Here is a 23,356-nt window from a genome sequence, read left to right on the forward strand (position 1 = left end):
ACATAATCTGCCTCTGCAACAGCATGTTTGATGGAACATGGCTAGATGGTCTTGAGCAAGCAGTCTTAAGTATTACTAGGAATTTGGAAATCCCCTATGCAGAAGACTATATGACTAAGCCTCTTGGCAGCCTGCTTCAGGCCAAGGTTCTTAGACGTCCCATCCTCCAAATTTGAGATCTTAACGAATTCAATGGTGCATGGCCTAAGATGAACGCGAGCATCCAATTCCTACTAAGTTGGAGGAACATCATAGAAGATCAAAACCAGGATTGGCTCTTCAACTACCTTAGACCTTTCAGTTTCTATGCAGAACCAAAGGTGGATTTCTCTCTCCCTGACTTCAATAAATCTAGCAAGCAAAAAACAGCATATGTACTCATGCCCAAGTTGATGGAATTTGATGTAAAGGAGGTTGAAGATTATATATGATATTTATGAAAGCGGACCTCTGAGCTTTTTGTTATGGTAAATACAAGTGATAATTAAAATACAATATATTCCTCTAATAGTTTTTGTTAGGGTTAGATGTGGCGACATTTGTTCAGTCCAAAGACATTTGGTCTCTTATGGGCTACGCCATTTTGTATACGTTCTGGGACGTAGCCTAACTTATTCCTGCATGGAAGTTTTGTCATTAGGTATCTTCTCCATAGTTCTGAAAGAGTGTCTATTGGCTGGGTCTAAATGGGGCTTTGTATAAATATTGTATTAGTTCTCTAAGCCCTAGGTTCGAGCAAAGAGAACACTCCAAATTTTTGTGTATACCTCTGGCAGTTTGTAAACATTTCGTATTTTGGAATACATTAATAAAAAGTATTGTTTCTATCTTTTATGGCAACCTTTTGTTAGCGTAATATTCATGTGTTTTGCTTCTCACATCTATTGAACAATTTAATACAAATTGAATCCATAGCGCCTATAACGTTTGAATTAATCTCTCAGACCAAGGAAATGGGTCGAAACTATCTATTAAGTGAATATTCGAAACTGACATCTTTTAAAATTAGGCAAGATGTCAATGGGCACTTGGTCTATTGATGAAGATGAATGGCTCACAAAGAGCCCACCAAGAATCAAGTCTTGCTGAGTGCAAGGCTCCGACATCATAAGGGATGAGGTCGAGATCGTGCCGAGGGTGATTTTGGCGGTGTGGACACCCCTCGGACCTTGGCTCTAAGCCGAAGAGGTTTCAGGCACACGTGGGCCCGTATCGGGTTCCTAAATCTTTAAGTGGTGGCCCTCGCTGGTTGGTAGCTCGCAGGCCTCGCACCTCGTTGGGCTGCGTTGCTGGTTTGAACCCTCCAAAAAAAAATTAAAATTAGGCAAGATAATTTTAAATCAAAATGCTAATCAATATAATTGTTAGTAGACGCAAAAATCCTTGAAATCGAATTTTGTCCTAAAGACTTGATCAATCAGAGAAATATAGTAGCTTCTCAACAATTTTCAATTGAGATTAAGAACTCAGTAAAGGGAAATCGCTAAATGGAGACAGAACATACTGAATAAGAATGGTCAAATTCCCTCTTAACTATAATGGTTAGGATTGCAATCTAGTTGTGCAGCGTTACCTAGGAGCTCCTCTGGTTTTGAAATTCTACTAATCCCAGACAATCTGTGTGAAACAGAGAAATAATTAAGCTTTCATCATGTCTCTAAACTGTTAGAAGGAAATGATTGTTTCAAAATAAGTCAGGATAAGTTTAATAGCAAGTAGCGAACAATTGGCTAATAATGATGATGGAAATTATGACTTTTGGCCTCCAACTCGAATTTTATCGTTTCATTCCCCTCTCTAAATGCGAATAGATGAAGAGTCTTCAATCTGGATCATACAAAAAGACAAGCAACTCTTTGAACGACTGCTCCTTGGTAAACTCTTCATTTTCTCTTTTCTTTCAAATTCCTTTGTCATCCACCTGCTTGGGCTCTATTTAAGAGCGGCCTAACTTTATTTACTCTCATAGGGTTACTAAAATGAAGTTGATAATCAAGTTGAGGGGTCCCTCTCCTCAAATTGCATTTGATGAACCCATTTCTGACATGCATCTCTCCCTAATACTGCAAAACACCCATTATCTGATCAAGAGGGCAGTATATAGAATTTTGAGTTAAGGATTTGTGAACAATACAGATTGGTATAGAGTCCTTAGTGATATTCCCGCTATGTTTGTGGCTATGGCTTGCTCACTTGAACCAAATAAACCAAGTATTTCAATCTTATGCAAATGGTTATTCAAGCATGCATACATATGGAACCTTGACAAAGCAATGGCATGTATCAGAAACGATATATACATTTGCAAACCCTGCCATTATGATGTACCCATAGATAAAAGACAGCTTATTCTGTTTTATCCCCTTATTTCATCCTTTGACTCTAGCAGACTGGTTAAATGGTTTCCCATTATCAAAAATAATCTCGCTTTTCTGTTAGTTTTCTTTCACATTCGACCAGCAGGCAGTATCAATTGGATGGACATGCCTAGCGGAAGAAGAGATTGAAGCCTGGGACAGCAACTCGACTTTGGATGCCAACTTGTTAGAACTACCAAGCCAAAGTTTTGAAGAAGAGCAGGAAGACAATGAACCATCATCGCCTCTGATTATGCCAGACGACAAAATTTATTTTCATTTAGCCAAATAATTGAAATGTCCATCTCAGATAAGTTAGATTAATTGTGATGATTAATATAAATAATGTTGGGATTAGAGTAATCTTTCTAAGTTATTTAGTCATTATACATAAAAAGTCTGGAATTAAGATAAGCTGCAATCCCTATATATTGGAAAGGATTTCAACGCATCACTCTTCAGTATTCATTCAGTTCTTTCTTAATAAAACTAATCATTGACACAATTCAACAATCAGCTGAACCCAATATTTGTCCCCAAAATGAGTCTAATTCATAAAATTGATTTCAGCTTCATTAAGATTATTTTCCCAGTAGAGTAGACGTGAGACTAGGAAGCAATATTAGGATCGAATATTCCTATCTTAGGTAAACATTTCCAAATCGATTTTTAAGTTTCTGGCAAAAAGATAGTAATTGTATTAGAAAGAGAAAATTAAGTGGTAAGGAAGAATAGATAAAAGGAGAGTTTCAAATGATTTATGGGCATAGAACAATATATTCCAAGCCAACATAGATTCTAAAACTATAATAGGAAACTTCAAATAAAAATAGAACTATAAACTTATGATTATACTTAAGACAGGGATGACGTATTTATATAAAAGCTTCCAAAGATGTCTTAAACTATGAATCTTTAATCTTATATGAGTTATGAAAGTTGCTGAATATCAATGAATCTGGAAAGTTTATATTGATTTTGCACTAATTACTAACCTCAAGTGCAGGTGATTGGGGAATACAAAATAAAGGTACCAAAGAGCTATAGACTAACAGCTGAAGTTTAAAAGTGGAAAAGCAAGATGAATCTGAAGAAAGTGTGAACAATCAATAAACAATAAAAGCACGAAAACGAAAAGACACCTTCTGAGTATAAAATGTAAAATGTATACTGAAAGAATGTAAGGAGGGGTATGCCTCTCCAAAGACCTTTACAGAAAATCAAAGGCAAATGTATTCTATTTATTCTGGACTGTAAAGTCCCGGGCAACACTGGGGGTTTTCTTCCCCATTCTTTTTTCCCCAGTGCCCGCACTCGAACAGGGACAAAATTTTGTATATTTTATTTTAAATTAATATAAAGGCTTCAAAGCCGTTTATCGATCGGAAAAAAAAATTAATAATAGCGTCAAGTTTTTTCTAACATAGCACACCAACTTCTAAAACTTCTGTATACAGTCCCCCAAATTACTCATAGAATTAAGATTCGTTGAGTTTGTAACATAGTTTCTTAATTAACTCCTCTCCTTTTCAAAGAGTTTCAAAGTGAACACAATTTTTCCCTTCATAAACATATGACTCCGTCAATGTATGTTCATGAGTCGATTGTTTTTTAATATTTAGATTGTTCTACAGATATTTTTGCAATTTGAATTTATCACTCAACATATAAAGTATTAGATGATCGTATGGAGTTAGAAGACTCTTGGACCAAAATGTTCGAAAAGGTCTGTTGATTGGTCTACAAACCAATTGTTAATCAAACTTCAAGCAAAGTGTTGGTGTTTTACCATCCCTTCATTTCCACCAGAACAGACTGAAGAGAACTCTGAGTTTTAAAATAATTCTTTATGTTCTCATGCACTACCCATGCATGTAAATATGATCAACCTGATGCACTAATCTACATTAGCAATAGAAGAACAGGCCCAATCAAACATGCATTGTCAGAGGAGAATAAAAGGTGTTCATAAGTAGGTCAAAAGAACATTAATTTTATCATAAAGGCTGTGCTATACTTTATTTGTAAACCATCAACATTTGGCCTGTACTCACCAGATTCAGATTTTAGATTTTGGCCACTATGAGACAAGTGCAAATAAAACAAGAATGAAACGTGCAACCTTGCTGAAATATGCAAGTTGTTCCTTCTCAACCTAGTCATATAGTAACACCAAACTCCTACTGGCACGTTAGAATCTCCAGGGCATAAACCACAGAATTTTCTTTGTACACCAGGAAATTAAGGAAAAAGAACAATAAAGTTTGAGCTCTGCTGGAAGCTTTGATTTCTTCCTCTTTCTTGATGAACAACCACACCTGATTCAGTAAACTATCAATGAGGACATTGTTTATCTGGATGACAATAGCAGATAAATCCCCATGAGGAATCCAAAGGTCCAGTTTCTTAAGACATTGAACATACATTAATGTCTTTTGAGAAAGGCGTCATATTTTTGCAAGAACCATGTTAAATTATCGTTACAGGACTTCACATGAAACTTGACCAAGATTCCCTCTCTCTTGAGATGAAATGATTTTTTTAAATGTGATTCCAAGATTCAAGAACCTTTATAACTAACCAAGTATTTGCTAAAATGGAACCCCAAAATGCAAAAGTGCATCCATGGTATGGCCTAGTGATAGGAAGAATTAGCTGTCTCCCATGGAGACAGCACATATTCAAATCCTAGTAGACCAGGAAACTGTGATCAAATGAAGTAAATGATTAATGATGTAATCAAAGGACACGAATGTTTCCTAAAAACAAATTGAGGCACTTCCAAATACAAAACAACACAAAGGAGAGTCTGCTTCTATATATGGACATTCAAGTTTTTTCTGTACATACATGTCAAGGTTAAAATCAAAATTCAACATTAAAAAAAATGATAAATGTCTTCAAAATTTATCTATAAGCAAAATCACTGGCAGACTCAACTTAGTTCTTATTAAGTTATTTGTTAATAGCTGAAAATAAGCATTCATTTGTGTGTCATTCTTACAATCAAGCATATGCAACATTGTTGAATCAGCATAATTAATGTTAAAATAGTTGTAATAATACTCCCTTAAATGAACTACTTAATTTTGGAAAAAAAAGACCCCAGATAATGAACAGAAAACTTAGGCAATAGTGCACCCGTTGATAAGGTAAAACTGAGAGAACAAAAGTTAATGGACAAAGCCAGAAGAAGGATCGATAAAAGCTAATTTCTATGGGGTTCCTAGTGGCTATCTGGGACCTTTTGAGGCAGGTTACGCATTAGAGACTGGAAGGATAATACAGTGGCCTTTGGCTCTTAGAAACTGATGGAGGTAACAAACAATGAAGAAGAGGCTCAAGCAGCATTACTCGCCTTGAAAGTAGTAAGCAAATTGGAGGTGCCAAAATTTCATCTGCAAGGCGACTCACAAATAGTTATCAATGCACTTACGAATAACGAGATGTCAAATTGGATTGGATACTTTTATTTTCAGTCAATCTTTTTGAGCAACATAATAGGTCTCTTACAGTACATCGAAGCATGACAGAGCCACAAGGTAAGACAAGGGTTGGTTTTCACAGGCATCCTGACCTCGAGTGCAGTGGAAGATCTCAGCAGGGATGGCCTTTTAGCAAATGCACTCAAACCCACTCAATCCTAAAGAGTTCTATAATTCACAGGGAGAAATATGTATTTCAACACTCTGGGAAAGGTGTTTTTCCAGGAAATGATAAAAGACCACAGTATGTTGAAAGTGGCAAACGAATTGGAGGTGCCAAAATGGCATTTGCAAGGCAACTCACAAATAGTTATCAATGCAATTAAGAATAAGAAGATGTCGAATTGGATACTTTCATTTCCAATCTTTCTTTGCGAGCAACATAATAGGTCCCTTACAGTGCATTGAAGCATGATGGAGCCACAGGGTGAGACGAGGGCTGGTGTTTGCAGGTGTCCTGGTCTCAAGTACAATGAAAAATCTCAGCAGGGATGACCTTTAACAAACGCACTCAAACCCACTTCAATCCTAGAGAGAACTATATAATTCACGGAAGTAGAAATATGGATTTGAACGCTCTGAAAAAGGGGATTTTTCAGGAAAAAATCAAAGACCACAGTATGTTGACTGGTGGACGGCGGGTAGAGCATGGAAGATTCCAGCACATCCAAAAAACTGCATCCCAATAACACAAAATGCTGGGAAGGACACGGAGGGGACTCCCATTTGAAGGGGTTTTGCTCCCATTTGAAACATGGGCCCATTTGATTTCAAAAAGTTGACAACAGACAATAGAGAAAGACCTTAAAGTAAACCCTAATATGATTCATGCAACTACTGCTCCTTTGTTGATGGATCATAAAAAGAAGGGCTTTGTTAATCTTTTGAAAAGGAGGGCTTTTTCCTGAAATGGTGTTCTCCGTGGCCTGCTTTTCATAAAGTTCGTGAATGGTGTGACATAAGCTGGGGAAAGGGTTGCACTCTGAAAACCCTCCCCAGTAGTTTCTATTTGATTATTTGCTCTTCAGCTCAGCAGTAGTGGATTCTTGACAGTGATCCACATATGATCAGGGGCAAAGAGTTTTTCTTGAGGATTGGATGCCAAACTTTAATTCAAAAACAGAAGTGGTTAGGGAGGTCCCTCTATGGATTTGTCTGTACAACCTCCCGCATGAGTATTGGGATGTTGGAGTTTCAAAGCGTATTGGGAATGTTTTAGGGTCTTTAGTCAAAATGGATGAAGCTTTGGAACATGAAGACTATAGTATGTATGCCCAGATTAGCATAATGTAGAAAGACATACACCCTCTGCCGGCAATGACTAAGTTAAAGTCTGGTGAAGGTGTTTGGAGGCAACAGATTGAGGTTAAAGAGTCGAATGATTTTTGCAGCTCTTGCAAGGGTAGGGGTCATGTAGCTGAAGTATGCACACGCAACCCTAAAGGGATAAACTTGGAGTAGGATGTCCTTGCAGCTCTGCTGATAGCTTTGAGTAAGGAATCAGAGGAAGAAACTCTGAGAAGTCTTAAAGAGTGCCAAGACATGGAATGGAACCACCTAAGTCCTCAGGATCATGGGTCCTCTTTAACAAATGAAAGAAGTCAGAAAAAAGTGATTGACTCTATCTTTGAAGATCATTTATGTTTGAATGCGCAGATGGATGAAAACTTAGCTTCTCTTGTGCAGTATTGTGGAACAGCTGATAGGAACATGCTGGATGAAGGTGCTGCAAGGAAGGATCTGGATAGGGTCTTTGCAGCTAGGTGAGATAGGACTGCATTAAATATCCTCAGTACATGGATATTTGGGACAATGTTATTGAGAATCAAACTTCAGCAGACCGAAATAGCAGTGCAAACGCAAAGGATAGGTAGAAGTGAACTCCCAGAAGCAGAAGATATTATTTTTAAGGACATTCAAATGTCGCCGCCAAAAAAATTTGGATAAATCTTTTGAAGAGGCTGCTACAGGGGATTTCCCTACCAGTGATGAAGACAGTTACTCGGACTTTGAACGGGAAGAGATTGCCATGAATGACTTAGGAATGGAGGGTTCGTTGGGGATAGGAGAAGAGATCCTGGGAGAACCAATGGCCCATAACAAGAAAGCAAAGGCAGATGAAAAAAAAAAGGAGAAGAGGTGCAAGAACCAGCTAGAGAGCTGCTTGAGATGGCTGGTTGTGCTGCTGGCCAAAGAAAATTGAGATCGGGAAAAGATTATACTTTTCCCCGCGAAGGATGAAGCTCCTTTCATGGAACGTCAGGGGCTGCAATGCTCCTTACAAAAGTTGTTCGATCAAACAAGACCGGATGTACTTTTGATGCAAGAAACAAACCTTAAGTATGATGTTTGTCAGTTTTCCTTTCAGCATGCAAGATGGTGGAGAACGTCCTTTGTTGAGGCTGTTCGTGCCTCAGTAGGTCTGGGGTGTTATGGGATGAGTCAAAGGTGGATTTACAGGTGAGGGGTGGGAAGAATACGCAGGGCTGTAAAGCTTTCTCTAAAATTTAAATGTTTCTAACATTATTGTGATGTATGGTCTGAATAGCGTGAATGGGAAGAGATCACTTTGTTAGGAGATTAAAAAAGTTCTTCTCAACAAAAGTGACTCTTTGTGCATTGTAGGTGGAGACTTTAACACTAATCTTCACTTTGGAGAAAACAAAGGGGGCTTAGGTTGGAGCAAGAGAGCACAGTTTGGTTTTAGTAATTTTGTGATGGATGCTTGGGGCAATGTTATTGAGAATCAAACTCCAACAGACTGAAATAGCGGTGCAAAAGCAAAGGATAGGTAGAAGTGAACTCCCAGAAGCAGAAGATATTATTTTTAAGGACATTCAAATGTCGCCTGCCAAAAAAATTTGGATAAATCTTTTGAAGAGGCTGCTACAGGCGATTTCCCTACCAGTGATGAAGACAGTTACTTGGAATTTGAATGGGAAGAGATTGCCATGAATGACTTAGGAATGGAGGGTTCATTGAGGATAAGAGAAGAGATCCTGGGAGAACCAATGGCCCATAACAAGAAAGCAAAGGCGGATGAAAAAAAAGAGGAGAAAAGGTGCAAGAACCAGCTAGAGAGCTGCTTGAGATGGCTGGTTGTGCTGCTGGCCAAAGAAAATTGAGATCGGGATAAGATTATACCTTTCCCCAGGAAGGATGAAGCTCCTTTATGGAACATCAGGGGCTGCAATGCTCCTTACAAAAGTTGTTCGATCAAACAAGACTGGATGTACTTTTGACGCAAGAAACAAAGTTTAAGTGTGATGTTTATCAGTTTTTCTTTCAGCATGCAAAATGGTGGAGAACGTTCTCTGTTGAGGCTGTTCGTGCCTCAGGAGGTCTGGGGTGTTATGGGATAAGTCAAAGGTGGATTTACAGGTGAAGGGTGGGAAGAATAGGCAGGGCTGTAAAGCTTTCTCTAAAATTTTAAATGTTTCTAACATTATTGTGATGTATGGTCTGAATAGCATGAATGGGAAGAGATCACTTTGTTAGGAGATTAAAAAAGTTCTTCTCAACGAAAGTGACTCTTTGTGCATTGTGGGTGGAGACTTTAACACTAATCTTCACTCTGGAGAAAAGAAAGGGGGTTTAAGTTGGAGCAAGACAGCACAGTTTGGTTTTAGTAATTGTGTGATGGATGGTGGGTTATTAGAAGTACCTTTCAAAAGGGGACCTTTACTTGGACAAATCATCATAATGACTCATCAAATATTGCTGAAAAGTTGGACAGATATTCCCTTGCAGGTCATTAGGGTGGTATTGATTGAGTGCATGAGGCTGAAGTTCTACCAATAACAGGGTCGGACCATTACCTGATCAGTTTGGTCTTTCAAGCCAATTCTTCACCTATTTGATGTCCCTTCAAGTTTGAAAAGATGTGGCTAACAGTGGATGGACTCAAGGACTTGGTTCAGGATTGGTCTATGGCTCCAAGTCAAGAAGGGAATGAGGCTTTTTCTTTTTCCAAGAAGTTGGAATTTCTGAATGGATGTCTTAAAAAGTGGAACAAGTAGAAATTTAAAAATATCTTTTGCAGAGAAGCTGTGTCTGGAAGAGGCCTTGAATAGGGTGCATGCAAAGGATTTTGAACATGGTATGTGTAACTTTGATTTATCATATTAATGAAGAAATGGAGTTAAATAAGGAATATGCTGAGATTCTCGGCAGGAAGAAATATTCTGGCACCAAAAATCCAGAGAAAGATGTCTAAGGGAGGGGGGACAAAAACACATTATAAAAATCACAATTTGACCAAAGCAAGGAGGAGCACAAATAGGATTACATCTATTGTCAGTCAAGATGGAACTGTCGTACATTCCCCAGAAGCAAAGAATAAAGAGACTGCACTTTTCTTCAGTGGTAGTGGCAATAAGGAACAACACCAGGAGAGGAGGATGGTGAGTTCTGGACTGTCATTCCTAAGTGCATTTCTGAGATAAAGAATCAGAATCTCATGCACCCAGTTCCAATGGATGAGGTTAAGACCGCCCTGTTTTCCCTTGGTGGGGATAAAGCTCCGGGGCTGGATGGCTTCCCAGCAGTTTTTTTCCAGCAACTAGAGGACATCTTTCCAAAGGATTTATGGGCACTGGTTGAAGAATTGTGTCAAGGTGGCTTTGTATTAAAAGACTTCAATAACACTTTTATTGCAATGGTGCCTAAGAAGGATGAGGTGAGAACTTTCTCTGAATTGTGACCTATCTCTTTGTGTGAAAACTGTTTCTAAAGTTATTGCCAAGGTGATTGTGAACAGGGTTAAAAAGGTTTTAGGGTCCATTATTTCTGCAGAGCAGAGTGGGTTTTGCCTGAATAAATCTATTGTTGAGGGGATTATAATTGCCCATGAAACAATACACTCGATTAGAGTGGCAAAATCTAGAAGGATGATGGTTAAACTGGACATTCGCAAAGCTTATGATGAGATGGATAGGGGCTTTTTGCTGCACATGCTTCATTGTTTTGGTTTTGCTGAACAGTAGGTATTTTGAGTTGGCAGTTGTATTAATACACCCCAGATTTTCGGTTTTGGTGAATGGGAGTCTGCAAGGGATTTTTGAGAAGGAGAAGGGTATTAGGCATAGTGATCCGATACCCCCGTTTTTGTTCATTTTTGTGGCTAAGGCTTTGGCAAGACTAATCACAAAGCATAGAAGGGCAGGGATGTGGAATGGCATCAGAGTTGCTAGGGGCACTGACACTATTACACATCTTCAATTTGCAGACGACACCTTCCTTATGGGGGAAGCTTCATTGAAAGAAGCCCAGAATATAAAGAAAGTTATAGATCAATACAATCGGTTGTCAGTTCAATACGTAAACTGGAGAAAATCAGTGATTTTTTTTTCTTCAATACACACCTACAATTCCAAAGGGAAATTTGAAGTATCTTAGTAATGAAATTGGAAGATTCTCAGGAAGTACCTGGGGATTCCACTATTTGGGGGAGCTAACAGAGTGTCACAATACAGCATTTAGTTGACTCTTGTCTATAGAGGCTGGAAGGATGGAAGAGTAAATGGCTGACATCAGTGGGGAGTATTTTAATGCTTAAAACTGCCATCTCTGCTATTCCAATTTTCTCCATGATTTGGATGAGGATTCCACAGAAAGTGCTCAATGTCATTGCACAAGAAATGAGGAAGTTCTTCAGGAACGGGGCACAAGAGCAGGATAAAATCCATTTGCTGGCTTGGGAAAAAATTTGCAAGAATGGCAGATCTTAAAGATTGATATGGGTGCAAAGTTGGTATGGAGCATGTATGGAGAACCATAACCATCTCTGGATCAAAATATTATAAGCTAAATATTTAGAGTTGGAGGCAAACCAGAGGATTTCCAATATACAAGATCCTCCCAGAGGATTGGCTATTTGGAATTTCACTCTAAACTGCAGGCCTGCCATAAGGACCATCTTACGTGACAAGTGGGGGATGGGAGAATGGCAAAAAATTGGAATGATTTGTGGGACGGCTTGCCCACTTTAGCATAGAATGACCAGTTGATGCCCTTGAAGTTACTTTTAACTGAAAGATGGGGAAGCAAAGTTCGATATTATATGGAATGTAAACATAATGCAAATGGGGTAGAATGGGTGTGGAAAGATGTAATGCAAGCTGGTTTGTCCCTGAACCAGCAAGGTTTGCTCAAAGAAATATTTAAAAGCAAGCAGGTACTACTTTCAAATACAGCTGACAACATTGTTTGGTGTAGGGTCTTCCAACCTCAAATACTCAGTCAATTTGGGGTATCAACTGTTGGAATCAAGGAGAAATGAGGAGGGGTGGCCAGTGCAACTTTTTTGGGGAAAGGAGTGCCTTCCCAAGCCTGGAACTTTTGCCTACTTGGTTTTCAGAGCAAGGATTCCCACAGGAGAAAGGCAGAAACAGTTAGGGATGATAGGGTTGTCAAGGTGTGAATTTTGGAATGTGTAAGCAAAATGAAGCCGGTAGGCCATCTCATTTTTTACTGCAAAGATGCTCTTTCATGTTGGAGAATAATAACAGGAAAACTGGGGTGGTAAGGGCACTTTCCAGACACTTAACAAAAACATTTTTTGAGCTGGTTGGTAGTAAGAACTAAAACAACATTATCATGTGTATGGGAGATATGCCCTTCATTGGCAGTGTGAGAAATTTGGAAGAGGAACCGGAGAGTTTTTCTGGAGAGGAAGGAATCTTTAGAAAGGCTACTTCCAAGAATTAATCACTCTATTAATAAAGTAGTGAGAGCAATGTCCTCAAGATATTTTAATGCAAAGGTGCCATTGACTGAGCAGGATAAACATATTCAAATGCAGTTGCCAGGGATCAAAATGAAGCCCATTAATGGGATCAGCTGGGTGCATCCAGCCTCTAAAGAGTATGATAAAGATACAGCAAAATGGAACAAACCAGAGGATTGGAGAAAGATGAACTTTGATGGGGCTTCAAAGGGAAACCCAGGACCATCTAGGATTGGATGTGTTGCTTAGGATTGTGGAGAGACCATTTTGAGTTTGGTAGCTAAATGAACCAGGGATGGGACAAATAACATAGCTAAAGCTATAGAGGCACTATAGGCTAGTCGAATGGGTCGAAGAATGGGTGTCAAAGGATTACACTTGGAAGGTGACTCCTTGGTGGTAGTAAACGCTATCATTGTGGGTCATTTCAAGCTTGGCATCTCCAAAAATGTATTCAAGTCATCCAAAGTGAATTACCCCACCTTAAGAAATTTGAAGTATCTCATATACTAACACAAGACAACAAAGTGGTTGATATACTATACAAATGGGCTCTGACATTTGAAGTAGGAGACTGGCGTCAACAAGATTTCCATAATCTCGTTCTTGCATCAGAAAGTGATGACGGTGGCCAAACCAATTATGAATTAATGCAGTGGAGGGTATGCAGTTATTGAAATGCAACTTTCAAGGTGTACAGGCACTGGCATTTGATGTGGTGCCGTTTAAAGGAATTATTCTCTTTTATGCAATCACAATTTTCCTTTGTGTGTCTCTGGTCTAGGTGCGACAGAGAGGACAAAGGCCACACTTACTCTGCTAACAACTAGGCAACAACAAGCTTTCTTCGGTAATGTGAGGATGTAGAAGCTTAAGTGAATGTGTTGATGCAAACACAAGGTAGTTCTAAAAGCCTTAATGAAGTTGTTGGTGGAGGTATTTGTCAGGGGAAAGTATACGTATCACATCAACCTTGCCATTATCAGCATGGCATTTGGGTGGGCGTTAGAAAGTGCAGAGGATGCAAAGGATATCAAGTGGATGTTGTGATCTTTGGTAATGAAGGATATGGTCCTGGGAATCGACCACATTTTCAAATGGGCAATCCCAAGTCAATGTTTTGATGTGTACGAAGGCATAGAAGATGCAAGAATTTGGGGTCATCCCTTTCATTCATTAGTCTAGCATTGTGGACAAGGAGAAGTATTTGAATAAAACACAGGTGGCATGGGAGGATTTAAAGAGGAAAATCAGGGAAGTCCAACTCAAGGCCCTAGAAATGGCGAACGGGGAGGTTGTGCAACCATTGGTGTCGAGGCAAAAAAGGAATCAGCGTGGCAATGGGGTGTATTTTTCATCTCACAGCTGGAACTAGTAAGGGCGGTGTTGAATGCTAGTGGTAATGCTGTGGTGATGCAGTGGTAATGCTTTTTTTAGGTGGTTTGTTGGTAGCCCTACATTTTGGTATGGCCAGGAGAAGGAAAAGATGGTGTTTTAGCAATAGATCCCACTGGTGTTTTATGGTGAATTTTTTTGAAACTCTATGTTTTAGTATGGCAAAAGAAGACAAAGATGATGAAGTGGAGGCTTTTGTTATGGTATGCACATGCAAGGATCAAAGCTCCCTTTCTTTTGTCAATCTGGTTTTTTCTAATTGAATATCTGTATCAGGGTAGTTTTGGGTGTTTACCGCATGGGGTAAATAGATTAATGCACATAGACAATAGACAAGAACAACAGTACTCCTTTTATTATTCGCATATGCCAAAGATATTACACAATACTTATGCTGATGATTACAATGATCTCGGAGGGTGTATATATACTTCCCTATGAACCTTCCCGAAGGGCCATCGGCTACATAAAAAGAACCTTCCCAAAGGGCCCATCGGGTACACAATATTTACCAACGACATACATCCCGTCGGCTACACAATATTTACCGACAACATCATCCCCCCCAAAAGAAAAGTCGTCTCCGGACGACAACACAACAAAACTCAAAATAACTAATTACATTTATTCATAGATAAAAAACAACATAAACATCATGAAGTAGAAAGTTGTGTCTCTGACTGTGTAGACCAGCTGCGTCATAGCTGTTACACCTATTCCGTCCAAACCTTTAAATCAGCTTTGATCTGTGAGTTCTCCTCTACTACCTCCTTCAACATCAATGTAACCTCATGGCATTTAGCTTCTTTCTGATCGTGAGCTTTCTTTGTTGCTTCCTTCTCCTGTAACGCTGCTGCAAGTTGTTGATCGACCTCCTACTTCCTCATCTAATTTCCTTGAGTTATGCTAACAGTGCTATCCGCTCTGTTTCCCATGCCAACTACTAGGTGGCAAGTCGTTCGGCCATCTCCTCCCGAGCCTTCTCTGCAGCCTCCCGAGCTTCTTGCCCAACCTCTACCCGCCGGCTCTCTGTGAGCACCAACTCTGCCAGGAACTTGCTTCTCTCGGCAATGTCACTAAGGCATGAATGGATATCCTTTCCTTTTCCTCTGCTACAGGTATAAGATGTTGCATCTATATCCTTCTTTCTGCTTTTTCTGGTGCCTCTACACTCTGATCTCCTGCTTCTGGTGATGTGGGGACCTCGACCACCCCGCTGTTCGACCAAATTGCTTCTAACTGAAGATCCTCTCTCATAGGAGACTGAATGGAGGGACCTCCGACAACAGGGGCAAGTAGTCGTCGCCTCAAGTACTCACTTGCCCAACTCGCTGAGCTAATCTATTTCACTACTAGCATCTAGGGTTCTGCTTTTGGCAAGCTCAAATCAGCATCCTAGTCCGCCGCCTCACCAACAAGGTGTCAACTATCGTGATGACTGCATCCATCCCAATCACCTCTAGTCGAACCTACTCCTGTGCACCTCCCTAACTGACTCCTCCCTTTGTGGCTATCGACTCTGCTACAAGAGATGGTTGTGGCAAACTTACTGCTACTAACGGAAGTGATCCTTGCTCCAAAGGTAAGGGGGTCAATTCCTGAACCACTAGCTGAGGTTGTGTTCCCGTTGGGTGCGTGCCCGTAGGTGTGTCTGCTGGTGATGCTATCCTCCAACTTCCTAAAGGTTGGGCAGTCGCTGACTGTGAAACTGATCCTGCTACTGCTACTACTCTCTGTGATTTGGGATTTAGAGTGACTGGGGTCATCATCACTGGATGTCGAAACTGTCTAAACCCTGGGATGTGAACAGCTGCCATAGTGTGCATATGCGGAGCTGAAAATGATGGCGTAGTTGTTACTGGAACAACCGCCAATTGCCACGGAAAGTGAAGTGGGGTTGTTGAAATCACCCCAACTTCCTCATCATCTTCTTCCTCATCCTGCTCCACCTCCTCCATATCCTCTGAGTCATCCTCCTCACAAGAACAGCAGTACTCTTTTTATTATTCGCATATGCCAAAGATATTACACAATGCTTATGATGATGACTACAATGATCTCGGAGGGTGTATATATACTTCCCTACAAACCTTCCCAAAGGGCTGTCGACTACATAACAAGAACCTTCCCGAAGGGCCCTTCAGCTACACAGTATTTACCGACGACATTCATCCCGTCGGCTACACAATATTTGCCAACGACATTGGGTAGCCAAATAGGGCTAGTGGCTTACAGAGGGGTTTGAGAAGAAAACCACTTTTAGAGCAGTAACTGCTTAGATGTAATGTGGTTAGGGTTTAATTTCTGAACTATGCATCGTACATATTATTTTAATATTAATAAAATATCAAAATTTCTGATCAAAAAAAAACCAAGAAGCCAAATTGGAAATTAAATAAGTTCTCATTTCCTATTCAAGAACTATTTGAGAAATTTGAAAGATTTCACTTATCTCACGTTTGTAAAGCCTTAGCTGATTGATGGCTATACAGGCAGTGAAAAGACAGATCAGAGCAGGGGAGTTGATTTGGGAAGATCTTTGGTTTGCATTGTAGCGAGTAAATAATGAATAAGTAGAGAGAGAATGTAAGAGGATTAATAATAAAAGTATGCTGAATGCAGTGGAAGGACAGGCAAGTAATCATTAAGGAAGCAGGTTGTGCTGGCTTTGAGTTTTTAGGCAGCGATGAAGACATAAATGGGACAACACAGTAGGAGTTGCAACCAAGAATGGAAGTGAATTCAGATTGATAGCAAGGGACATATAGATTGTGTTAAGGGAAAGAGTGATTGATGAATGAATGAAGTACATCTTCATATGATATGATCCAATGATGTTGCAGGACATAAAGATGATGCTAGGTGATAATTATCTGACTTTGGATAATAAATACAAATCAAATACTGGCATTGCTTCTCTATTCTTAGCATGGACTCTGCAATTAGAAACAAAGAAGGCCAAATGGGCCATTATGGAGCATGCTTGGGAGAAATGGAGGGGCCTGACGGAAGTCTACCTTGCAATGGATGACCCGGGGGCTAGCTTTGATGCACAGGGAGATACTTGATGCAAGATTGTTACAGGGTTAACCCTCCCCTGCAACCTGTCTTTCTGTGGGGTATCAATTTTGACAAAGATCGGAGAAGAGACCAAGCCTTGGCAGTTAGGGAGTTTGTCAAAGAGATGCTTGAGGAACCAAAGGCGGTAGAAGTGAAGCTAGCAGTGGAACCATCAAGCTCGGCTACATTGGAGACACGATAAACAAGCAATGGAGCAGAATAAGAGACAGCCAAACCTATGGCATTTTTTATTTTAGAATAGTTAAGTCTACGTTGAAAATGCCGTATTTTTGGATGATTCGAATGTAGTACAAGGAACTATATGAAATGCATGTTTTAAGGCTTTTTTTTATTCTTGCTAATTGTAGAACAGAACTTCGATGTAAAATATTTATTTGCCGTATTTATATAATGGATGCAGGTCCCAATTCTGCTATTTACCAGTCAAAGCAAATAAGCAATGCTGACCGAAAGGTAATGGTAACGCGGTGCACTCTTAAGAGCATCACCGCTTTGCTATGAAGCCAGACGCAATTTTAGTAGACGTAGAAAATTATTGTGTAACAACTATTGGGTGCATGCAACCTCGTTAATGTTAGAGCATGGACAAGCAAGGCGCCAATTCAGGCCAAGAAACTTCCCTTTGGAAGCCTGGTGTAGAATTTATTGCATTTACATTATATTAGTCAGATTCTATATATCAGGGTTTCTATCCATAACATCTACCAATATTGTTTTAGTTTATAAATTAACACTAAAGAATAGAAAATGAGATGTCCAGGTGAAGTTGATGAACATACCGCCATTGCTCAAATGCCACGGGAACCTCTGTCAATAACAACGCGACAATAGCCTTAGTCAGAAAAACCCCGCCTATGTTGTTCGTATTGTTTCGTTCACAATGCCCTAAAAAGGATTTGGGCTTAAGGGTTTAAGGTTTAAACTCCAGCATTATTCATGAGAAGTAAAACAAAATTTCATATTACAGGAATAATTTTGCATCAAAATAATACTTCTTTCTGCAGGAGGTGACAAATGAGCGACGATTTTTCTCCTCGCCAAGAGCAGCGCAAGAGATCCTCGCTCGAGCTTATTCTTGACTTCGCAATCTATTCCCGAGCTACAATTTTTATGCCTATTGGGGTATTAACTTTTTTTTAAAATAATTAAAATAATAATAATATTGTTGAAAATAAAGGGAAAAATAAATAAATTTTAACATCCACAAGACTAAAGAGAGTCTATAGAACACAAACCATCCATGTTGAGTTTTTTTTTTTTTTTTTGCATTTCTTTTTTTTTTCTAATAATGAGTACTTTTAATTGTTCAATTATTCTTTTATTGAAAAAATCAATTTATAAGTTAGTGATCAAACTAACAACATAGTTGTCTTTAGTGTTATTAAGACATCAAATCTTGAAATGAAATGTTTTTCTCTTTTTATTTTTTAGAAGTGTAGAAAATACTCACTCTTTCTTTCCAAATTTCTTTTAGTCTTTTTCAATGCCTAATTTCACAATGAAATCGATGAGGTTCAGTCCTTAATTGCGCATTAAGGATTTTCCCTTTCTAAGAGATATTAACCCTTGTTTATGGTTTTTTATTATGATTATGAATTGGATTAAACTCTCTTCAATATAATGCTTTTCTTTCTCATTAGACCTTTATTCCAAGAATGATTGGGAAACTTATTCATAACAAAGCCCTTTGTCTCTTTACTATTTGTGAGGCATGAATTCAAGTAAATACCTAATTTACTAAACCATTTGTTGTTTGCCACATTGAATTCTTTTTTTTCCCTTTCGCACAATATGTCATTGAAGACAACCTTAGGCCAATATGAATCTTTACTTAGGGCTCTAACATTCTCAAGATTTTGCATCCATTCTAGCATCATTAGAAGTCTTTTATGGATTCTGAGTAAGTATTTCAAGGAAAATAATTTGTTTTATATTTTTTTGTTGTATGTAAAAGTGAAAGTATTATGCACCTTATATGAAGAAAATATTGAAATTACCCCTCTCAATTTTTTTATCTATCTTTTTGATCTCAAGGAAAAATCTCTCCTAATAATTTTATTACTCCCTCCTTCGATTATTAAATATTTTGTACACATATGGCCCCTAAAATAAATATGTATTACTACAAGCATTTAAACTATAGTGGTGCTCTTCGTGAATCAGAAAAATACAATGCAATCAAAATTGTCATACTTATGATAACCACATGTGGGAAAGTATCAGGGAATGATCATGTACTCAAGTCCAAGCCATTCAAGAGCTACTACATGTTAGTTCAATATGAAATTCATGGACAAGACCTTTAGCATCAAAGCCTAGTAAATCGCTCAACTACAAACTTCAATAATCAAATGAGTCTTTTTTTAGAGGACCTAAAAAGGATTGAGTCTCATAAGAGGCCCTTCATGTGTCTTATTGAAAGTATCATGGTTTTGATTACGTAAAAACAGGTTTTAGAGGACCCGAAACCTTGTACAAAGTATCATAGAAACAAGAGCAGAGAAGCTCAGACAACAAAAGGCCTCATAGCCAAAAAGGAATAGATAAGACAAACCAAAAACAAGAGGCCAGAATACAACTATGCATGAAAAGACAGCAAAAGGAAAGCAAAAAGACAACCCCAGGACAACTGCAAAGTCTTTAGAAGCTTTGTTGCTTGGTCTGCCAAGATGTTCATATTTTCTACAAATGCTTTCATGTCATCCAACTTTTGTGCTTCTGCACCCTCATTCTTCTTGAAATTAGCCCTTGTGCACTTGCTCGAGCCCTAGTCTTCTTTCATAGCATTAGAGTCTTGACCTTTACCCTGTTCAAGCTTGTTCAACAGGGTGTTAAAGTTGTTAGCCATGATCTTCAAGATAGTGTAGTTCTGATTGGCCAATTTCTTAACTGTTTTCTCCAAGTTACCCACTCTATTATCTAGATCATCCATCCTTTTTTGAAGATCTTTGCCTAGTTGATCCAAATTTCTATTCTTGGCTTCAAGTGGTGGCACGTGTTTCATCAAATTCTTTACCTCTTCTGTGTTGCCTATATAACCTCAGAAAGTCTATCAATGTGTTGACCCAGTGTTCTCTTCCCCCCTTGTCATCTTGCTGAGCTGATCAAAACCCCTTGAGCTATCCTACATTTGTTGCTTTAGAGTGCTAATATCCTTCATCATTATCCCTAGGTTGCCAAAGATTCTCTTTAGAAAACCCTAGTCATCCTCATCCTTGTTATGCTCAAAGTAGTCCTCATGCCCCCCCTATTTGTTCCTATCCAACTTTGTCTCCTTAAGTTCTTTCTCAACATCCACATCCTGAGCAAGCACTTTTTTCCTTTTTCTTTCCACCCTCTTAATTAAGAGTTCATTATCAAAGGGGACAACATCTCTTTCAACATTCTTCCCCTTGTTTCCCAAAACCTTACCCAATGTTCCTCTCTTCTGAATAATCTCTTCCTACTGCTCTTCAAAATCACTATCTTGATCTGGATCAATCTCATTTTCCTTCATTTTCTTCCTAGATAATGGGTGTTGCACACATTGCATAATATTGTTATATTGTATTATTTTATTTTATTATGTAATGTTGCACCTAGATGGACGTGCAAGATGTAAAGATTCCCATGGGATATGCTTGATGAGTTGTATTGTAACATTGTGATAATATTTCATGTAATTATTTAATATTGGGGAAAAGAATTAAAATTCCAATATTAAATGTGGGGTCAAGGGGTTAGGTAGCACATGGTTTACGTAATACCACTTAGTGGTTTTGTGGGACTTGCTACCATATAAGCAACCACAAGGGTAGTTGTAGAGTGAAGAGGAAAAAGGAAAAGGCAAGAGTTGAGTGGGACAAGGCTTGAAAGGTTAGCTAAGGGACCATTTGTGAAGGTTGGAAGCATGGCATGGGATGTGTGTATTCATGCTTGTTCACATAGATTGCTTGGTTGTGGCCAAGGCTTTGAAGGCATCTATGGTTGTATTGCAATGATATTTTTTGTTGAATAATACATGGAGATGGATGCTTTTGGAGGCTGGGTTTTTCCCTTGACGAGGGTTTCCTAGGGTATATCTTGTGTCACATTTTCGTGGTTATGTTGTCTATTCTCTTGCAAGTGGATTTCAATTACAAATGTATTTCAGATCTATAATGGGTTATGTAGAAATAATTATATTCTTTGTGGCAAGTTTCCTTACATATATACAATTAGAGAATATTTCTAAAGCAATTACAACAAGGATAACTTCAAATCTCCACCACATGTTGACATAGTCAACAAAACTTGTCTCAAAGAGGTAAATTTCAAACCCATAGTCAATAAAATGAAGTGATCCTACAGACCCTCATCACTACCTCAATATAATGCTCAAGTTGTTGGACTATTCAAAAAGTGAAAATCAATCCAAGATATAATGTCAAACATAGATCACATGCACTCTAGTTAACAAATGATTGACGATTGGAATAGTGTAATGGAAAAAGAAGTCTAAAAGTTATAAATTAAAGATAAAGAAGGAGAACTTTGATAATAATATATATACTCTTATCAATATACTTCAATGTAGTAAAGGTGAGAGAAGATTGTTTCATACATGGTAAAATAAGGGCACATAAATCCAAGAGGTACAATGACTTGTATTATCCATAAAAGGTGAAAGGTTTGTGACATAACCTCCATAGATGAAGAGATGATAGATGTAATGAGATGTGGCACAAAGCTAAAATATGGTGAGAAACTAAAATACCCCATAGATAAATGATCTGGATTATTTTAGCAATTCAGAGGACAATACCGAAAGAATAAATATTGGTATTGTAAATGACTTCTAGTCATTCATAATATTAAATAAAAATTCATATAATTGTGGACAATCTTGCAAGTGAGACATATGCCTGCAAATCAATCAAATTTGGACAAACCCATGGAGGAGTTGTGTGTCTTAGCTCATAAAAGTTTGGTTATCCCATGAATGAGATGTATGTCCATGAGCTCTATAGGAGTTGAGCAATCTCGTGGTTGAGATGTCTACCCATGAACTTTGTATATAAGATCTCATACAAATTGGCAATCTCAACAAATGAGATGTATGTCCATATCATTCTCCACTATTGTTGAATTTGACTTGAGCCTCTTTATACATCTTCATGGAAGTTGAAAGGTAACTTTATCTATATCTTCATTAGAAATTAAATGGACAATTCCAAATTGAAAAGTCATTAGAATTAATATAATATGCATGTTCAATTCTAATCATTCCTCCCCTCTTATGAGGCAATGGGCCCCATTGCCTCATCACCTTCTGCATTATATACACTAAATTATAATTCTGTCATGTAGCTTGAAATATAGATATACTAGAAGTTCATGTATGGAGATACCCTCTAAGTTGTCATGATCTCAATAGCTTTAACAAGAAATAATGGAAAAATCATCTTCCCTTAATGTATTCTTTGGCTTCCAATAGAAAAATCTCGCACTAGACTATCAAACTTTGCATCTTTACTGAAGTCATTTATCAAATAAACTAGCTTTAATCTACATACCCTTAATGCTAATGAATAGCTCCTTAGGCCACTTGTAATATAATTTGGTGCAGAAGATGCAATGTGAGAACAAAGATAAATAAGGCAAATCTCATAAGTTGAAGCATTATGTGATCGGGAAGGTGATAAATCAGCAGACCTTGAGCAAGAACCAAAAAGTGATCTTGAGTTTGAATGAGGAGAGTTTGAATGTCATCATCTTCTAGGTGCCACAGGGGATTGTGAAATTATTCTCAGTGAACGAGATCGAGATATAGAATCATGATGCCCATTGCCAATTGATCCCCTCTTGCCATCTCGAGAGCGATGTGAAGAGTAAAACCTTTAAATAGGAGAAAGACTCTAGCTCCAAGGGGTGAATGGTGTCCACCTCGAAAAGATGTAGAACAATAACTAGGAGACCATGAGCATGACCATGATCAAGAGCAACCTTAGTAAGGTGATTGATATCATCCATAACCTCGTGGTCTTCTTCTACTGCACTAGCTTATCGTACACAAAATACATTTCTCCATGTAGTCTACAACTTCTTATTTTGTGCCTTTGCCCTCCCTATCATCACGTTCTCCAATGACGTACAATGTCCTATTAATGGTCTTCGCAATGTCATCCATGAACTCCACCATTTCTTCATAACACTGCCTACTCTACTAATTTTTCCATCTAAACATTTTTTTTGCTCAATGACTCTATAGGTGCCATTCTTGTGGACCTCTATTCAAATAACAAAAAACAAAATGTATCCTTCAAAGAGGAGACTCGATTTGCCCTGGAAAG

At 38.5% G+C, this 23,356-nt stretch overlaps 1 protein-coding gene across 2 annotated transcripts in view; it reads right to left on the minus strand.

Annotated features, from left to right (window-relative positions):
• The window catches only part of LOC149549769 (putative small nuclear ribonucleoprotein F), a 32,659-nt gene extending 14,502 nt beyond the window's left edge, over window positions 1-18,157 (minus strand). Inside the window, exons 1-2 of one of the 2 annotated variants that reach the window (XM_089793033.1) lie at window positions 18,038-18,157; window positions 17,825-17,852 (exon numbers count right to left, since the gene is read on the minus strand). In XM_089793033.1, the coding sequence (XP_089649159.1) occupies window positions 17,825-17,830 (6 nt within the window). In that variant the 5' untranslated portion in view covers window positions 17,831-17,852; window positions 18,038-18,157. Of the gene's footprint in view, window positions 1-17,824; window positions 17,931-18,037 lie in introns of both variants that reach the window. The other variant, XM_089793034.1, reaches the window with a different exon arrangement.
• Between the last annotated feature and the right edge of the window lie 5,199 nt (window positions 18,158-23,356).

Source organism: Cupressus sempervirens, chromosome 7, assembly GCF_028749045.1.
Source record: "Cupressus sempervirens isolate cs-2001-9-10 chromosome 7, ASM2874904v1, whole genome shotgun sequence".
Taxonomy (NCBI): Eukaryota; Viridiplantae; Streptophyta; class Pinopsida; order Cupressales; family Cupressaceae; genus Cupressus; species Cupressus sempervirens.